The 20696-nt window shown below is 36.1% G+C and overlaps 1 protein-coding gene across 1 annotated transcript in view; it reads left to right on the top strand.

Annotated features, from left to right (window-relative positions):
* Positions 1 to 20696, top strand: part of LAMA2 (laminin subunit alpha 2) — a 380764-nt gene that overhangs the window by 329488 nt on the left and 30580 nt on the right. Inside the window, exons 44-51 of the mRNA XM_066993195.1 lie at positions 816 to 970; positions 1487 to 1541; positions 2521 to 2639; positions 3526 to 3659; positions 10069 to 10228; positions 14511 to 14635; positions 16730 to 16892; positions 19524 to 19668. Of these exons, the coding sequence (XP_066849296.1) occupies positions 816 to 970; positions 1487 to 1541; positions 2521 to 2639; positions 3526 to 3659; positions 10069 to 10228; positions 14511 to 14635; positions 16730 to 16892; positions 19524 to 19668 (1056 nt within the window). The remainder of the gene's footprint in view (positions 1 to 815; positions 971 to 1486; positions 1542 to 2520; positions 2640 to 3525; positions 3660 to 10068; positions 10229 to 14510; positions 14636 to 16729; positions 16893 to 19523; positions 19669 to 20696) is intronic.

The following is a 20696-nucleotide window of genomic DNA, read 5'->3' as shown; positions in this document are numbered from 1 at the left end:
AATTATAATTATTCCCCTTCAACCTACATTCTTTTGGTAAAATCTGATTTGTGCCTTTCACAGTCATCCACACAATCCCATACCCTCATGCTAAACAAGTGCTGCAATCCTTACATCTTCGGAAGAATTGTCAGAGAGAGGACATGGTTCACTAGTTGTATGTTGAAGGGCAAAAAAGTCATTTGAAGCTTAAAGGAAATATATATATATATATCCTTGTAAAACCATTAAGTTCACTTAAAGAAAAATGTATATATATATATTTGCAGTTTAGTGTCACATTTTTATCTGCTTTCAATACGCATACAGAATTTTAAGCTTCTGATCAGAATTAAAACATCTTGTAGTTGTTGCCATTGTAGTTAATTTATGAATTAACATCAAGTTAATTCAAGAATTAACTATAGTCCTCTAGCCCTTTTGCAGAAGTTACTAATGGAAACTAACAAGTTTTCATTAATCTAGAATATTTCTTCAAAGCTACAGTTAGAAAAAGCAAGTAAATACTTAGTGCATAACTGTATTATGCTATAGCAAATATTGTCCATTAGTGTCACCCTGACCTGAGGCATAGTTACTGCTTTAAAATCCTGCTTTAACATCTGTATTTCCTACTATTGCTAATTTATCTTGATTCTAAATATTCTTAAATGGTCTTATTTTGTTCAGGTGGCTTCCTAGTCAGTGTATATCTCATATTAGCATGTAATATTGCCTGAGTATTTGTGCAGAATTTTCTGGATATTTTTTTTATTGCAATTTATAATTATTGTCTGGCCTCACTTTAAAATTCTGCCTTGTTCTTTCTTATGAAGTTGCTGATGCAGATTCCAGCATAAAAAACCTAGAAAAAGAAGCAGATCGCTTACTAGATAAACTCAAGCCAATCAAAGAACTTCAGGATAACTTAGGGAAAAACATTTCTCAGATAAAAGAGCTGATAAACCAAGCTCGGAAGCAAGCTAATTCGGTAAGCCCTTTTTCTCCATGAGATTACCTTTTGAGTTTTGTTATTTGTTTATTTTTGAATTTTCTCTTTCTTTTCCGTGAGCTGAATACTTTCTAATTCTAAAAATGTGTAGAAAAAGCAAGGAATGGAATATAATTTCTCAGATAACCAGAGAATATTCCAATAATTTTCACTCTGTGTCTTGTTTCTTCATTTAAAATGCACCCTAGTTAAACAGATGACATCTGTAGGAATGATTATGGAAAAGTTATTATTTAAGAAGTACTGTGGGTGATAGTACAGCAGGAGAATCACCCATCATTGTTTGTTGTGAAAACAAAAATATTTGTTGTTTTGCCTCAAAACTGATATTAAGCCCCAATTTTCATTTCATAGAACTTATATTACCTGAGAATGTGGAGTTCTGATGAATCAAACTTGGGTTAAGAGTGTTTTTCTAGTTTGGCTATCGAGTGTGGTATCCATCTCCCTGATTCAGTAATACTCCAAACTTGACGATCAGCTGGTTAATAGCAGGTTATTCAGCTTGTGACACAATGTAACAAGGGGAAAAAAAGAGTTCTTGAAGATGGTACATAAGGAAACTTCCTGAAAAAGAGATTAGAAAACAAAACCCTACAGGAGCCCAGGAAGGAAGTGTATAGCATATACTCAATGAGATTTGCTCACAATATAAAGATAGGTTACAGTGATGAAATTGTTTTCTTCTTACGTTTGTCTTCTGCCTGAAGGTTTCAAAATAATTACTTGCTCACCATTTCTGAGTTAAAAAAGTAACATGTTTGGACATAGAATGGATCTCCTTTTTGACAAAGTTTGCCATAAGCAAAAGTGATCTTTTTACCAAGTCTACCATTATTTACATCTGCTCTAATACATAAACATGTCTAGCTGGAATTGAAATACCATTGGACTGTCATTATGTCTATGTTGGCAATATGAAAGCATGTGAATACACTGTTTTTATCTGTGCTCAGAGCCTGAGGAAAGTAGCACATATGTCCAAATGTGTATGTCACCTGAGCTGTGGAAATTAAACCTAGTAAAGAATACCGACTTCATCAGGGGCTATGATGTAACAGCAATAGACATAACTGTTGGTTTAAAAAAACTGTAGGAGTATTAAATTAGCATGATCAAAGATATTGCAAGGAAAAAATAGATCTTCCTGTCTACCCCAAAACAGTGTGCAATTCCTTCAGGAGCACTGCATATTTTCCTGGCATTATATTCTAGTTATAGGCTATCTCCACTGTCAGAATTCCTCTGCTGCTTGTGTTAGACCAGTGAATCTTCTAGCTAGTTCGTCCTTTCACACCTGAATGCCAGAAAGAGCTTTTATTGCCTTTTTAATCAAAATATAAGAAACAAACCCAAAAAGAAAATTCCATTTCTACCCCCTATATATATCCAAGCAACTCCCTGCTACATACAACATAGAAATTTAACTATATATATATATATAGATTTAGAAGCCTCTTAAGTTACTTCTGTAATAAGCAGTAAACTGAATTATTTCTGCTCTGCTCAAAGTGTCCGTGTCTTCTGAGGCAATTGTATTCGCACATACAGACCAGAAATAAAGAAGGGAACGTACAACACTGTCATTGTCAATGTGAAGACTGTAGTTGCTGACAATCTGCTTTTTTACCTTGGAAGTGCCAAGTTTGTAAGTGTGTCTCCTGCTTTTCATGTCAGCGTTGCTCAATCAAATCAGATTACTGACAAACACAGAAGATGAAAAAGGCTTATTTTTTCCTCCTCAAAGCTTCAAAGCAATAGTTGAGGGCCTATGATAAACCAGACATTTACTGTGTTTAGTATTAACATAAGGACTTCTAAAATACAATCAGCAATATTTTTTTTATATTTGTAATTAGATATGAAATCTGAGACTTCTGCATGAACTGCATTAGAACTTTAAAATTCACAGTGCAACCAGAGTAAACTTTGGATTGGTTGTAGGTTTTCCCTTGGGAAAGAAGTAGCTAATCATCTTGCATCTGTCAAAGCTCAAATTTGTTGTAATTTTCAGTCACGTCTACAACTGCAAGCATAATGATGATGAATGACTCCGTTTCCCATGAGCACTCTAGAATAATCAATAATAATTCTGTAAATGGGGAAAATATTCTATTTCTAACATTTTGAACTGTACATTTTATTTGTCTAATACAAAATGAAGAGGCTAGATGGTATCATATATTAGCCTAGAATCCTGACATGTTTCTGCCATCCAATGGATGTTTTACAAATAATGTTTGTCTCAGTTAAATCCTTCTCTTAGAGTCTACAATATTAACATTTCTGTATGTTTAGCAGCAATTTGCTGCATATCACTAACAGAAGTCATTTGCCATCTTTGACTTATTTGAACCAAGGAAAGCAGGGAAAAAACAATCCCATTCTTAGTCACTGTGAGAGTTATTTTTCATACTTTATTTTATACGGGTTTCTGATGCTCCATTCTGATGCCTTCTGAAATGGGAAGAGTTCTGGAGAGCTTCCTTTAATCAGAGTATGAGATTGCTTCTATTTTCATATTTTCCATGTAGACTGACTTCTTGGCCATAGAGATGCGCAAAGGCAAGGTGAGCTTCCTGTGGGATGTGGGATCTGGTGTTGGACGGGTAGAGTATCCAGATCTGACCATTGATGATGGGTTTTGGTACCGCATTGAAGCCTCTAGGCAAGTATATATTTCACTTCCAAGGTTTGGCTCCTAAATAAAAAATGGCTAAATTAAGCAAGTTCTGTTTCCAATCCACTCTCCTTGGGTTCACATGTCTCAGGTTTGTGGAAGTATTTACTACTTCTGAAACATCTATTTTTAAAAAAAAGATGTCATAAATACGAGAAATGGTAGGCTGGTTTAGTGGAAACTTTTGAACCTACACCCAACAGTACCAAAAGTGAATACACTACAATTGCTATTGAAATATGAATTGTTCTGTATCAAGAATTTATTTTCATCATGTATTTCCCCTCTAATATCAACAATCTATGACTGCTTCTATTCCCTTCTTTTTACCTATCACTCTATCAATTCTCTTCTTCAGTTAGCATCCTTTAAAAATCAGTACAGGTTTTGACACTCAAACAGATAACTACTATTCTTTCCACCTTCAGTTTCAAAGAGCAGCACAATTTCTGAATGTCAGGTCTTGATATAATACTGCAAATGGTGGTCTGTCATACATCAGCATCTTGATCCTTACTCAAAATGCCATTTCCATAGCTAGAATGTCTCTTCAAACTGGAGGTATTTTAAAAGATACAGTTTATGAAAAGATCAAGGATAAAATATTCTGGAAACTATACTTTGTACTTCTGTGAGATCAGTTGTTGAATGCTTTTGAGCTTTCGAAATATGAAATCGTAGAATGGTTTGGGTTGGAAGGGACCTTAAAGACTATCAAGTTCCAAACCCCCTGCCCCCACCAGACCAGCTTGCCCAAAACCCCATCCATCCTGGCCTTGAATACTTCCAGGGATGTGACACCCACAGCTTCTCTGGGGAACCTGTGCCAGGGCTTCACTACTCTCTGAGTGATGAATTTCTTCCTTATATCTAATCTAAACCTGCTCTCTTTTAGTTTAAAGCCATTATGCATTGTCCTATCACTACACTCCCTGACGAAGAGTCCCTCCCCAGCTTTCCTGTAGGCCCCCTTTAGGTACTGGAAGGCCACTATAAGGTCTTCCAAGTCTTCTCTTCTCCGGGCTGATTTTGAACTCCAAATCCCTCAACCTGTCTTCATAGGAGCAGTGCTCCAGACATTTGATCATCTTCATGATGATCAAATATAGATACATTAATATTCAAATTTCACATTACTTACTTGAATCCTGTATTTTCCATTTATATAGAACAGATATTACATAAGGCATAGTATTTACAGCATAAGGATTAGATAACTATATTCTTTATCCTCTGCTTCTGAACAGATCTTAATAATTCAGGTGACATCATCTATATTGCAATCTGATATGAAGCTAATTCTTGTTGCATCCATACATGTTAATTTCATGTTGTATTAAACATAGAAGTGATAGTGGAGTCAGACAATGAGAGAAAGAAAGAAAATCACTCTAATTCCAGTTACATCCATAGCTCTGAGAGGAGGAAATGGCATCCAATTTAAATAATTTAGTGAAATCACAGAAATCAGACATTCAGAGCAGATAAATAAATAAAATTATGGTACTTGCTCTTGAAGCTGGCTTAGTGAAGCCTTACTGCTTGGAAAACGCAAACTGTGGTACAATAGGAATTGTTGAAATCTTTGTCATTTCATATTACGCGTACTGAAGCAGGTTCATGACACAGTAATGCCAAACTTCCATTTACAAGAAGGCTGCTTCAGCAGAATATGGAGCCAGGACATGGTATGAAAATTCACACATCCAACAAATGCACATTGCCTATTAAACTGCTTATTCTGGATATATAGGGTGTGCATGCCATTAGTTTTAAACAAACTGCTGGATCAGCAATTTGGAACAATTACAGCTGCACAAATCTGAAGTACAGAGCTTCATTCAGGAGAATTACATTGCAGAGTCATTAGTTGGATTTGTGGGATCAAGACGAAAGAACTCAGGACTGATTTTGCATTCTTAAGGCAGACCATAAATAACGTACCTTACTGAAGATTTTCCAACTTTGAATGTTTTAGTCCATTTGATAACTCTCCTTGGACTCCCTTCATAAGCTGTAGGATTGTTTTACTTATCTCATTCACTCACCTTTTTTCTCTAAATTTCTGCTCAGTTGCAGCTACAGATTTTTTTCAGCAACCTGTAAGCTGTCAGAACAGCCAGAGCAGGGCATCCACTTAGCAGGGGGACATAAAATGAAATTTTGGCCTTGCTGAATTTTGCGTTGGATTTCAGTGGCAACATGCATTGACACATGTTAATAATGATATGGTAGGTTTAAAGGTTTTTACAGCAGTTTTTAACCAAGGATCCCAAAAGGCCATGTGAAGATGTGGTAGCACAGAGGTCATGAAATTCTCAAAATCATTCAGTATATTGAGTAAAGTCTATATATGAAACAGCTGACTGTTGAATAGTGATCAGGGATATTCAGTTCTTTTAACTTCTGGGCCAAAATTTCCCATCTGTTAAGACCAATTTAATAATTACTGCATCTGTTTTTCTCGGAGGCTTTTAATTTTTCTCACCTTTTTATTTAAAGTATACTAATACTTTGCTTGTTATTGTATATGCAGAGGTTATCATGGAAATCCTTTAAATTTTATTTGTATGGAATTAAAGTAAAATTTATTTATTCCATTAGTGTAGCATATGGTTATGGAATAAGCAATTCCCTATACTTTGGTACAGGAACTTAACTATCACAGAGTTACTTACCTGTTACAGAGGCAAATCTTACCAAGAATTACTATCAATCAAAGTGTCAATTAATGAAGGAAAATATGGCATAAACAGTTTGCAACAAAAAGATTTGAGACAAGCTTGCAACATGCAAACTGTCAGTTTTGTGGAACCATCAAATACATGCTAGAGTATTTTTGAGGCACTCTAGATCAGTGAAACAATGTCACTTGACTTCAGCAGGCTTCAATTAGGAGCAGAATCTGATTAGCTGTGATTTTAATCAAGTGCACTATAAGTATTATCATTGTTAATGACAGAGTTTAAGCAGCACCCTTCCTTTAAGGATGAAAGACAGTTGAATCAGAAGTTCATAGTAAACACATCCAGCCCAGCTCGGCAAGAATTCAGTCGTAAACTACTGTAGTAAATCTAAGTCATACTTTCTAGTAAAGGTTTTCTTTGCTCTCAAGGGATCAAGGAGCAGAGATTTCTTCATGGTATTCTGTAATCTAATGTTGATGACTTGCAAAAGTCATCTCATTTGCATCACGCATCTCGTAACGAGCATATCCTGCATGCATGCTATTGTAAAAATTTTTCAGATGATCAGCCACTCAGCACTGGTACATCTTTAATCCACCAGTTTTGCAAGAACTGACTCTCACTAGAACAGTATTTTCTAACCTGATAACTTGTTGTGCATTGGACACCAATGTCGTTTTGCTGTGAAGGTAGCCAAGTTCTTTCTTCAAGCTCAGTTGTCCTCCCTAAATAAGAGAGAATTATTTATGGAAGAGACTCTGTCATTAGTCTTTCAATCTGTTTGAAGATTAAAGACACCCATGCTATTTGTGACATATTAGGCACCCTAAAAAGTGTCAATCTGCTCAGTGACTTCTATGTTATTGCACTTGGATGCTTTTAAACTAGTTTCACTGAATCGTAATTTCAGCACAATAGAGATTGAAAGTGCTAATGACTTTCTTTCAGAGAACATCAAACATAAGCAGTTCAGTAAAAGTCTCTAGTAACTGTTAGTCTTTCAACAATTACTACATTGAGAACTATATTTTGAAGTCCTTTAGAAGGCTTCACATCAATAAACCTTCTGGAAAAAATAAAATAAAAATTTGGAATTTCTGTTGCATAAAAAGCTCTCTACTTAGCATTCACTTGATTTAGGAATAAAAGGTAAAATATTGTCATTAAAAGGAATTTGCGACAACAACAAATCATTTAGAAGAATGTGGATTGCTTTAGCCCACTACTTTAAAATGACTGGAAGTAACTCTGTGTTCACATACCCCAGATGTCATTTAGGAGATTCCCTGAGAATCCCATCTATGTTGTTTCCAGGGTTGCCAGATCAAGCTAGAAGTGATTGAAAAGCTCCTGTATTTCTCTGCAAATGTGTGGTTTTCACATTGAAAGCTTTGATCTCCCTGTCTCCAGGGCAGACAAGATGGCATAGATTCAAAAAGATATTTCCCATTGAATGGAAATCCTCAAAATAATTTGCAACCCTGCTTCACAATTGAGGAGAAATTTATCATGACTGACACATGACTGTCAGACTGTCACAACTAAACTAAAACCTTTTATTTTCTTTTTTTTTTTCTTTGAATTACTTATTTCCAGTGATGTGATATTTCATAAGACAACTCTCAATTTCTTCTGGTTTTTGGGTGATAGGTTCTGATCCAAAGGAATTTCTGAAGAAGTTGTTTGTTTGTTTGTTTGACATAAAATGTATAGTTTTCCGTGATTTTACCATTCTCTCGAGCTCTGGTCCAGCATACTTTCTAAGTGCAAAGATTATGTAAGTACAGGATAGCAATGTCATCTTTTAGCTTATTCACTAGCCTAAGTTATGCATTCTTCCATTAATTGTGATTTCTTCAAGTAAAGCTTCATTTAAGAGAAATGACAGTTCTTCATGGAAGTTATGCTTTTAACTTTTAGTTTACTTGTTACTTCAATGCCCCAAGCCAATCTTTTTTTTTTTTCTAATTAGACAAAAAAGGAATTTTGCATCTTTACATGCAGCGAAGTTCAGGAGTTTAGAAATCTAAAGGGTTTTTTTTGTTTGTTTGTTTGTTTGTTTTACTTTCTAGCTGTGACTTATTATCTTTATAGGGTAGGGGTGCAACTTTTTAATCTAGAAAAGCTACATATGGAATTTTTTGGTGAATTTTATCAGCTTTATTTAATCTGCTTTCTTTCTTTCTTTCCCTAGAAACAAAATATAGACAAAATCATAGATATAAAATCTATTTTATGAGAAAAATCTGTTGTGTTTTTTGTTGTGTTTTGTTTGTTTGTTTGTTTGTTTTAGCTTGAGAACAGGTAGTGTTTAATTTTTAGAGTATAAATAAGTAGCCAACAAAATACAGCAGGTCATCTAAAAAAAGTATCATCACTCTTCACAGGTATACACGCATTGTAAACTGATATGGAAAAAAAATGAAGAAAATAAGCTTTATTTAAAAGTGTATTTCTGTATTAATTATCAAGCATATACGTTTTAAAAGTTCTCTGTAATGATGAATCTTTCAGTGCTGATTAGGGTTGCAAGATTAGGCATCTGTGTTAGGAATTTCCAAATTAACTTGGCAATAATCATGTGAAATCTGATGTCCTATTAAAAATGAGATAAAGCAGCCATTTCCAAAGTTTCCATCCATATATCCACAGTACATGGTCTCCCTCTGCCTACCTCATCTCCCAGCCACTCCTCCAGTACATTAATGAACATACTAGGTACTTCATCTGCACATGATAGGGTTTGTCTCACACTCCTTGCTGTTTTCTACAATCATATAATGGCCTGATAAGAAATTATGTGAGTTGGTTGTGTTCCAACTGTCTGAGAGGAACCAATAATTTGTGGCGTGTCCATAAATGCCTAATAGTTTGCTTCAGAATAAAAGCTACTATCCATACCTATAAGATAGTAAAATATTACAGAAGTTAACTGCAAGAGATTCAAAATTTTTCAAAGTTTTCTTTCAAATAACTTTCAATGTACCTGAATCATCTCTCTCCACGTTCTGTTCCTTCTGTTGTAAAACTCCAGCAGTCAATTCTTTCCATGCCAGGCACTATAATAACATAACGACCTAAGGAGTAGAAAAAGAACTGCTGCAGATACTATTAACAAATGGTAAATCCCTTTATTGTTATTGTTATAATCAATATTTGATGTGGTTTGTAGAGGACAATACCAACCACTGGGGTTTGTGCCTGTTTGATAAGCAAAGAGCTCCACGTAGAAAGTGCAAACTCTGTGCATCACAGTGAAGCAAACTGAAGTACTTTGTCACTTGATCATTCATTTTATTGCAAAAATAGCCTAATAAATCTTAAAAAATTCAAAAATTTAATTTGGATCCTTGCCTACCTCATTTGTTATGTCAAGAAACAATTACTGAGGTCTAATTTCATCACAACATTGGAGAAAGAAAGAAAGAAAAAAAAAGGTTTCTTGTTTTAATTAATGAAACTTCCACTTCATCTGTATATTGAATTTTTTGCATAAGGGGGATAGAAGTGAAGAAAAAAAAAAAAAAGAAAAAAAAAAGCTGTTTTTAACTTACAAAGACAAAAGAGTCTGTTCACTTATATCAAAATTAAACATATAGAGACGTGTATTACTGATTTGTATTCAAAGATGCCATCCAAAAGAAACTGTTTGTTGTATTTGGTTTAACTATTGACTCCGTGTGTCTTATTTATTTTGTTCGAATGTCTAGGACTGGGAAAAATGGCACTATATCAGTGCGAGCTCTGGATGGTCCCAAAGCCAGCATTGTGCCAGCCACATTCAGTGCTGTCTCTCCACCTGGATATACCATTCTGGATGTAGATGCTAATGCTATGCTGTTTGTTGGAGGCTTAACTGGAAAAATAAAGGTAATGTATTGTATTAGTGTATTAAATGATTATTTATGTGGACACTTTCCATTATTTCTTACAGTAAAAATAATAAGCTTTAGTGTGTTGGAGTCACTGTAGGAAGTGCTTTAGTAGCACATGTGCTCTTGAAAGATTATTAGGGTTTGCCTAGAGATGTAGGTGTGAAGACCTGAAGTTTCTCTGTCCATCCTGTAACTTCTGATCAGAAGCTGGGTGGCTGGCTGCAGTGGTCCATTATTGTTTAGCCCAAACAACTAATTCCCGCTGGGTAGCTGGATGCTTTGCTTTTGCATTGCTGCCCCAACAGGCTTTTGGTGTCATAGTGACAGGAAATCATTTCTGTTTCCTTACATTCCTGGTCTCCTAACAATGCATATAACAATATATATTTCTTTGCATTCAGTATTTTTTTCATGTACCTTCAGTATTGCTTCCTCCTTTGCAGTCTAGTTTTGGTGGTTTTGCTTTATTTTCTTCATTTTTGTTCCTGTTTTTCTTCTGTACAACCTTTCTTTTAAACTGCTACCTGCATCTGATCCCTGATCTGTTTTCTCTTCCTTTTGCCCATTTATTTTTCTGGTGACTGCTTGTACACGGCTTAACTTAATGGGAATGAATATAAGATTTATGCCAAATAAAATGAATGAAAATCTTTCAGTAAAAATGTTCTCCAATAAGTAGCAATTAACATATATGTTCCAGTGAAATTCTTTACAGAATAGTTTTGTTCCTAATTGATATTTTGAGTTTTTTAATGTTGAACATCTTAACATTACCAAAAAAAATAATTTAACAGGAAAAAAAAAAAAAAAGATAACATTTAAACATTCCCAATCGGTGAACTTAAGGAACTTTTTTTGAACTAAGTTTTTACATGTCCTTGAATATTGAAGCAACACAATATTTTATGGTTCAACTTTCTATATTTTAGAAATTTCAACTTTCTAGATTGTTCTGGTCTGGGAATATGTGTATAGATGTTCCAGTTCAAATGGGAAACAGAGAACTATTTGGCTGCACATACCACTTTTCAAGACAGAGAGAAAATAAGAGAATACAAGAGAAATAGAAAATGTAGATTCTACTTACTTGAAATCAGTGTCTTGTAGTCAGCTTTATCTTAAAAGATAGCCATACGTTTTGCAGCACAGTCATTTTCAAACTTGAACAAACTCATAGCTCATTATGTATTAGAAAGAGCAAAGTTTCTGTCGTCTTTTCCTATGTTCTCCTTGCAGCCTGGTTTGCTCTCTACCTTCCAGCTTTCTATCTACAACTAAAGGTGTTTGCTTTATTCTGTAAGCCATAAACAAGAACCCTTGAAACATATTTCTACAAATTACTGAATCATCAGTTGCTAAAAGCAGCTCTATACTGCAGAGATCAGCAACCCTTGCAAATGAGAATGGCCTCACTGGCTCTCTGTTCTCTGTACCTCTGATCTGCTTTTTCAAAGGCAATGGAAATAAAGCAGGAAGAGGTGGTTGATCTCTCACACCTAATAATTCTTCTCAGTTCTCTTACATTCTTGGTAGTTATTTTTTTATGTTCAGTAAATGATAGTTTGTACTGCTGTTTTCACCAGTAACAAATTTAATTACATTGGCATTATGTACCATTTCTTACTTGCCATGATAACTCAGTGGAATAAACACTCCACTGAGCAGAATTGGGACTGTTCATTGCTTGCAGTGTTTTGTATAGCTATAATGACCAAAGACTCAAATGCACACAAGTCCATAGAGTCTATGGGGATGTTTATGCCTACCCAACTGTCAGAGTCTGACTGCTAGCTCAGGAAGATAGACTGGATCGATCAGGTAACAATCATAAATGCCAGAATTATGATTTTAAAAAATAATTTCATTGTTCCACATTTAGAAAAACACTTGAGACTTTGGTTAATAAATTATTTAAATTTCATTGAATCAGTTGAGACTGTAGAAAATAAGTGGTCAAGTGGTTTTTGGCCTGTTATCTTTGGGTGATCCACTGGAGGAGTCATGAAACTTCAAACTCAAATGCCAACCCAAACTCAAGTCTTATTTGAATGCTATTTTAGATTTCACTCATGAGTTAGCAGAGCACAAGTGGGGCAAGTACTGAAGTATAATAGCACCATTTATATATGCACAGGTCTAGAACATCAAACTTCCAGAGATTTGACATGAATTCTACTTTGAAAAAAAAATCTTATGTTTCCTTTAAGAATCGAGAGAATCAGAGATGTTACAGTAATACAGCAACTGCTGTTCTGTTTCGTGGCATAAAGTAGTCTTATGCCTAGTCCAAACTTCCGAAGCAAATTTGTCACATTAGGCTAATAAAAAATGTGTGTTTTACTTGAAGTCATCTCTACATTTAAGTTTTATAAATATTTTATTGTTACATAAAGTGCTCTTAGTATTGCAAAGTGCGGCAAAGGTGTAAAGAGTGATTGTATCTATTATTTGAGTAACCAGGCCCCAAAGCTGATACCTACCGCTCCAACAAAATATCAAACCCCCTAACAAAGGTCATCTTACTTAATTTAGGTTGGGTTTCAAAATATTTAACATTATATATGATGACTACTATTTCAGTTTTATTATTTAATATTATTGGTATTTACTTGGAGTTTTATTTATTATTTAAATACTAACATTATTTGAATAGCACTCAGTCAACAAGAATTACTTACTGATGAAGCTTCATGAAGCTGTATTTAAGAAAAAGTTAGAAATATAAAAATGGCAAAGAATCTCTAGAGGGAAAAGGGTTCAAGGGCTCTTCATGAATCTTTTTAAACAAAAGGGCTTGGGACGTAGTAATGTAGTAGTAATGTCTGAACCCTTTACTTGCTTTAGTTAGGTACAGTGAGGCACAGGTGGATACTGAGCACATTTCAGCATGTAAGATGGTTCTAGGATCAAGAGTGAGGTGCAGTGTTGAACCAGAACAGAAACTATAGATGCTGCAGAAAATCAGATGCCAAATGAATAAAAAAATATATAATAACATTCTTTTTTTTTTTTGAATGTTTGTCATCATATGGTAGATTTGTCAAGTTTTCAAAATGAAGTGTTAAACTAAGAATCTTTTCTAAAACTGTGAATGTTTTGGGCATTTGTCAAGGTCACTGATATTTTTTAAATCTTTTCATATTATTGGGTTTTGGGCTGCATGATGAGATAGGCATTAGATTTGTCCTTAGAGTTTCAGCTACATCCCTTTTTGCAAGTTTTTTTGCAATGTGTTCAGAAAGAATGCTCATTTTCAGTTTTTAAAAACATCTTTCATTTGACTTGAGTAGTAGAAGACTATGATGCATAGATGTCATGATTTTCTCAGAAGTGACATTAAGTTCATACTTGTTACTAATTAAAACCTTCCCAATTATGCTGGGAAATATCAACAGCACATTAAGTCTTTTGCGTCATACTTCTGCTTGTATTTTCAAGTTGCACTTCTCCATATTCTCTTGCAAGATCTTAATATTCATAATTGCCATGTGGAAAACAGCAGGTGCTCATCTATCTCAAATAGCTAAATATATAGATTTTCAATCAGTTCATATTGATGAAGTGAAATTTAAATGAAACCAGGTATTTTTAGAAAGATCTTTCTTAGGTGAGTACTCTGTGTACTGCTATGTAGTACCATACTACCATCAAACAAGCATTATCCCCCATGTGTGTGACCCAAGCTTGATGAGTTTTGATGTGTTAAAAGTTTTAATCACTTTGCCATCTGCACTTCTTTCAGCATCCAAAATTCAGCATGACCTTTACAGGTGTAGCCAGCTGAGTTCACATTCGGTCTTTTAGCTTGGATGGTCTGCTGAATTTCAAGGCTTTTGAGAAGTACAATAGGAACGTTTTGCTAATTGTATTGTGGGCAAGATTCCTCATAGCTCTTTACTTGATGTCTTAAACAAAAACACAGATAGACCTCAAAAAGATTCTACTGTGGGACTACTGCAAGCAGACAGCTCTCCAAATGACCAGAAGATGGTGATGATGTAGAAGCCAGGGCAGCTTCTCATTCTCCAGGAATCATTCTGCATAGGCCTTCCCCTGGGTCTCAAATAAATGGACTTTTCCGTTCTGACTGATACAAAATATACCTCACATTTTAGCTGTTCAATTGTTCTATAGCATTAAATAGATTAAATATTACTCTTAATATTTAAAATAATAAGAAGCATCTTCTGGTATTTGTGACTTTCATACTAGTTATGCTTTTAGACATGGTAGGTTGTTTCATTGAGTTCTAAAGATGTTTGTGTTCTCTGTTACAGAAGTCAGATGCTGTAAGAGTCACCACTTTCACTGGCTGCATGGGTGAGACCTTTCTAGACAGCAAACCCATAGGACTGTGGAATTTCAGGGATATAGAGGGAGACTGCAAAGGGTGTGCTGTCAGGTAGGTAATGCACTGACTGCTTCTTATGGTCCTTTGTGAACCTGTCCGTGGGGATGCTACAGTCTGTTGTAAGCAGTAGGAAATTCTGCAGCAGCCATCAAGTTCCAATGGACACCTATGAGCTGTACACTAAGCTGAGAGTTATAGGAAATACAAAGTTAGATTGCAGTTATATCAAGCAGTGAAGCAATAGATTTGAGTTGTAATGTGGTCAGTGTCTTAACAGAATTCAGATGGTGTAATAGTGCTGTGGTGCAAAGACTCCACCTAACCAGTGGCCGGGATTAGTCAAAACATGAGAGAGTGTGAGATCTACAGTAGGACAGAGTCTGGCATATGGATAGGGTTTTGCAGCAGTGGTGTGTGTGCCTGCACATCATGCAGCACAGGGCAGGGTCAGATGCCTCAGAGTGGCATTCACAGCCACCACTGTGAGTGAGTAGAGACACCAAAGGGGAAAGCTTTTTGTTTTCTCAAAAGAGAAAGAGATATCCTGTCCTGTCAGTGGCCTGTGGTTCCAGGTAAGGTAGGTAAATGACCTATCTGGACAGGACCAGGAGTCACATATATATAGGCTCAGAACTCTTTTCAGGAATTTTTGCAACAAAATAAGTTACTTCCTTTCTGGTGTGTCCTTGTCCTTGAAGAGTTGCGACCCATCTTCTTTCCCATTTTCCACTGAGCTAATCTCAAACATGTTTCTGTGCCATACCTCATCGTCAAAAGCCACACTTGTGAGGAACCCCATCCAGAGGCACCACCTGATACTATGGCATAGTTCTGGGACTTGTGTAAAGAAGAGTGATTCTGCATCTCTCACATCCTGGTTCGTGGCTTTCACAGTAACCAATTGCATGGAAGCATCATTGTCCTCTTACATACTCTTGTTTTTTAGTGAATTTGGCAGTGTCAATATATCGTATAGAGCTCATGCTGTGTTAAGTAAAATAGCTGTAGACTCAGTCAGAGAGGTTAAGAGTAGACTAGTTTTCAAACAGCAGCCTAGTTTGAAAACCTGCTAAGTCTTAGTTCTTTAGAAATGAACAGCTGTGAACAGAAACAAATTTGGGAATAACAAATGTAGGCCCTTGATGCTTAGGTCAAAACTTAAGGATCATGATGATGGGTATATGCATTTCAGTTCTGAGCAAGTCGTAGTGGAGGTACCTGAACTTTATGTGGATCTCTGCCTAAACTTAATTTTCTCATTCATTAGTGATAATGTAGATCTACTAGCTTGGAGCTGGGTGAGTGGGAGAAAGATTGATAAAAAGAATACTAGACTTAAAATTCATGAAAAACTGTATTAAAAGCTCCCTTTTACCTTAACCCAACGTTCCAGTATCAGAAAGAGTCCAGTTCTCCAGCAGAATCTATTTGCAAAAACTTACTGTTAAATGTAGCTATGTAGGGCAAGAGAGCTACATTCAACATCATTGTATGTGTGTTAAGTTAAATGAAAAACATGCCCATAGCCAGTATTCCACATGTATATCCCTTGTTCAACTATAATTATGTTTCTGATTAACTGAAAGATTACTGTCTTGCAGCTGTCTGATCTGTGTCACAGAGATGAACAAGAGTCCATCATAAGAAATATATTAAACAATCTCAGAGCTTCATCTTTTCTGCTCTTTCATGACAAGAATGCCAAAAGTCTGTGGAGGGACTGATGCTTCTCCTCTTGCGGTGTTTGTAGTTTGTGGGTAAACAAAGAATCACAATTTCCAGGGTTTTCACTCTGGCGCCCTCCAGAAGTTGTAGAGACACTAGCAGTAACAAAACCAGGACTTATTACATAAATGCTATTTTATACTGAAGATTGCAAAATGACTTGTTATAGACCCCAAGATATGTACAACAGGCCCAAAAGTGCTTTCTTGTTGGACAGTTAGTAAGCTGAGCTGACCTAACAGCCCCACTTGTCAGAATGTGGGTTTGATATAGAATCAAACCAAGTTCAGGAAGACACCCGAAAGATGACATCTTGCCCCTTGCTCCTTCCCACTTCCCTTTCCCCCTCTCCCCCACACTTCTTTTTTTCTCTTTAACCTCACATGGCAAAGGAAACTGGTTGAAATTGCCCCTTTTCAGCCCGCAGGTGGCAGATGGTGAAGGGACAGTCCAGTTCGATGGCGACAGCTATGCAGTGGTGAGCCGCCCGATTCGCTGGAACCCTAATATTTCCACAGTCATGTTCAAATTCAGGACCTTCTCGTCCAACGCCTTGCTGATGTATCTTGCTACTGAGGACTTGGTAAGAACAAACAATTAACCTCCACACTCCTTACAGATTTCATGCCATCTTTACAATGGCTTAGAAATTAGAAGACAGAAATTGAATCTAGCACTGTCCTGGTATGATGCTGTTTGATATCCAAGTGAAGACAGACAATGTTACAGTGTGCAAGCTGCCTGCCTAGGGTTAACAGACTTGTGAGCACATCCAGTTGTTAAATCCCAGCTTTTCTGAAATTATTAATGATTAATACATTTATCCCAAATATTTACCTGTACAGACACTGCCAGTTATGGTTATACTTTTATAGTTTAAAATATCATAAGAGGAAGCAGGGAGAAGGAGAATATGGAAAGAGACAACTCTTAGATGGAAGTCCTACTAATCTATGGAAAAAGTTTGTTTATAATGTGAGTGGTATTAAAGGGGAACTGAATGGTGCAACAGTGTGTGATGGTGATGACATTTTTTATGAGATTTACAAATTGTGCCTTTTACTGCTAAAAGAGAGACTAGAAACATTAGTTATAAAGGTACTCAGGATTTTAATTTGTATGCATTATCAAATGTGTGTGGATAATGGGAAAAGTTATAAAAACATCCGGCTGGATTCTCATGTGAATTGGGAGTAACTCAGTTTCAGTATCTCTGATCTAGACTGATTTGTAAGTCTGACTGGGAACAGTGTCCTTTTCTTATCCTCCTTTCCTTATTCTTTTCATATGGGCCAGTATTTATGAACAGCAGTCCTCAGTGATGTCTGGAAGAATTATTGAGCTCTCACTGTTTTACAGAAAATCTGTCTATGTAAATAAGTCTTATTTCAGATTCCTGTGTTTTGGGAAGATCATCAGAATTTCTGGAATTATTGAGGAGGGTGTTGCCTTATTTCCTCTGACCAGCTTTACTAAAAGATAACATTTTATTACTATAGTGAAGTACTTATGTCATTTTTATAATTAATTTTATAGTTGAGTATTGAAAGTATAATATAATTATTTAAGATAATTTATATAATTATTTTGTATGATTATTATTAATTTAGGTAGTTTTTCTAATTAAAAATTATTTAGTTGAACTCATGGGAAAACACTGGGATCTGGAAGGCAGTGGGTCCCTGATGTAATTTATTTTTTAAAATATGGTCCCACAATATGAAAACATTGAGGATGCTCTTTCTAGTGATACAGGGATAAATATGTAAAAGCATGTAAGCATCAAAAATACAGTGTTTGTTAAATTTTACTCTTTTCTCCTTAACATAAATTTGTGTTCATATACATAACATTATTCTCAGTTTTGCACAAATATTCAGCACATAGTAAAGTATTGCCATTCCTTCTAGATCTGAACACAGGTAGAACTAGCTGTGAGCAAAATGATTACTAAACTTCTAAAACCAAAATTTCTCTGATGCACTCATGTTCTAGTTCCACCATTATTTGCTTAATGCCTTTCATGCTATCCAGTTCCTTGGCTATTTGTTTTACTCTTTGTATCCTGCCAGATCTTCTGTAGATGCTGAGGTGTATACCATTGCTCCAGTCAGCCATCTTCAGTTACTGATTAACTATTGGTATCAGTGATTGATGAGAAAAAGAATTCATAGATCTGTATGGCTCCGTCAGTACAGATTACTCTTGGGAAACGCTTGGTAAACAGGCCCATTTTAACATCCTTACTATTGTTGTTTTCTATCTTGTAAGTCTAACTGTAGCTGAGATATATAGTAAATATACTATCTGTAGTACAGACATATAGTCAAAACTGAGTATAGTTTCAAGTATTTATAATGCATAGAATCATGGAATATCCCAAGTTGGAAGGGACCCATAAGGATCATCCAGTCCAACTCCTGGCACCACACAGGTCCGCCCAAAATTTTAGACCATGTGACTAAGTGCACAGTCCAAATGCTTCTTGAACTCCGACAGTCTTGGTGCCGTGACTACGTCTCTGGGAAGCCTGTTCCAGTGTGTGACCACCCTCTTGGTGAAGAACCTCTTCCTGATGTCTAGCCTAAACCTCCCCTGCCTCAGCTTGACGCCATTCCCTATCACTGGTGATTAAGGAGAATAGGTCGGCGCCTGCCCCTCCACTCCTCCTTATGAGGAAGCTGTAGGCCGCGATGAGGTCTCCCCTCAGCCTCCTCTTTTGCAGGCTGAACAGGCCAAGTGCCCTCAGCCGCTCCTCATACGTCTTCCCCTCTAGGCCCTTCACCATCTTCGTAGCCCTCCTCTGGACACTCTCCAACAGTTTCACATCCTTTTTGTACTGTGGTGCCCAGAACTGCACACAGTACTCGAGGTGAGGCCGCACCAGCACAGAGTGGAGCGGGACAATCACTTCCCTTTCTGTCTTCAATCTAAGAAACTAAAAGTGCAGACATCCCAGCAAAACTCTGTCTGAATTAGTAAAAACTTCAATTAAATTAACAATCCAAAGGGGAAGGAGAGGGGGAAAATAGAACTTGCAGCAGACTTTCATACACTACAATCCTAGGCAGTAAACACTAAATTGGATTTTTTTAAAAGCTTGCAAAAAGTTGTCTATTGTCACTCAGAAAATAAAGTGTTTATGTAATGTTATATGCCTCTTACCAAAATAACAAGAATCATAATTTGCATATTTAATCCCTTTCATTAACAGAAGGATTTCATGAGTGTAGAACTCAGTGATGGGCGTATAAAAGTCAGCTATGATCTGGGTTCAGGAACAGCTTCTGTTACCAGCAACCAAAATCATAATGATGGCAGATGGAAATCTTTCACCCTGTCAAGAATTCAGAAGCAAGGTGAGTTCCTGTGGTGTTAACGCCATGAGCTTCCCAGTTACCTATTTCATTATGGGGAAAACAATGTACAAAATTGATGAAATTATGAAATTCTAGTGGTTTAGGAACTTCTTTTACTTAGATTACAGATGTGTTGGGCTGCATCTGAGTGATTACAGTGTCAAACAGGACTTTTATGATAACCTTTTGAAACAGGTAGCTTATTTTTCATGCATAATTCTGCTTTACAGCTGTATAAATTGCGTTCTAAAAAGCTCCTGAGTGGGACAATAAAGAAACTTTTTCATCAGTTCCCTGATGTTGTTCAAAATAATAAAATAAACCTGCGTAATTTTTGTTAGGACAGCAATAGCTTTTTTGCTGTACAGTTCTTTCATACTCAGCATATCCCAAAACTCCTTTAAAAGCAATGCGTTAAATACTGATAGTACAGTATTTCAGCAGACAAGCACAGCAGCCATTTACAACAGACTTCTGTGGCACAGTGTGCCTTTATGTGCTAAAGTTTCTGTGCCTTCTGAATCTTCTGAGTCACCAAGAGCCCCATAAATATGCTTTTCCTCCTCCGACCTCTTCAGTGCCAGCTCTCCACCTGACCTTCGCATCTCAAATACAGACTCACTCTTGTCATTTAGATGAAGTGGACTTGAGAGCTGGGCAACTCGTCAGAATGACTCAAAGCTCTCACCTCTAGATTTGCTGCACATTGTTTATATCCAATTATCTTAGCCCATACTTAAAACATACTAAGATAAAAATACAATGTCACATAATTGTAATTTCTTCTTACCATTCAAACACAATATGTGTTTTTATAGAAGATACTGGTATAGAAAATTAAAGCAAAGAAGTCTATCCTCCGTTCAATTCTCTTTCACTCCTGAAAAATGAATAGTTTGGTTTCAGGTTTTTTACATTCTTTCTCTCTTTAAAGGACGTTTATTTAGTCAGCTGCTTCTACAAGGGACTCACCTGTATATTAGAAGTAATTTCTTGCATTTAACTGTCTGGGGGGAAGAAAAGGAAGA

The sequence above is a fragment of the Anser cygnoides genome, chromosome 3 (assembly GCF_040182565.1).
Source record: "Anser cygnoides isolate HZ-2024a breed goose chromosome 3, Taihu_goose_T2T_genome, whole genome shotgun sequence".
In the NCBI taxonomy this organism is placed as follows: Eukaryota; Metazoa; Chordata; class Aves; order Anseriformes; family Anatidae; genus Anser; species Anser cygnoides.
The sequence above is the reverse complement of the archived record's forward strand: the minus strand, read 5'-3'. Positions and strand labels throughout refer to the sequence as shown.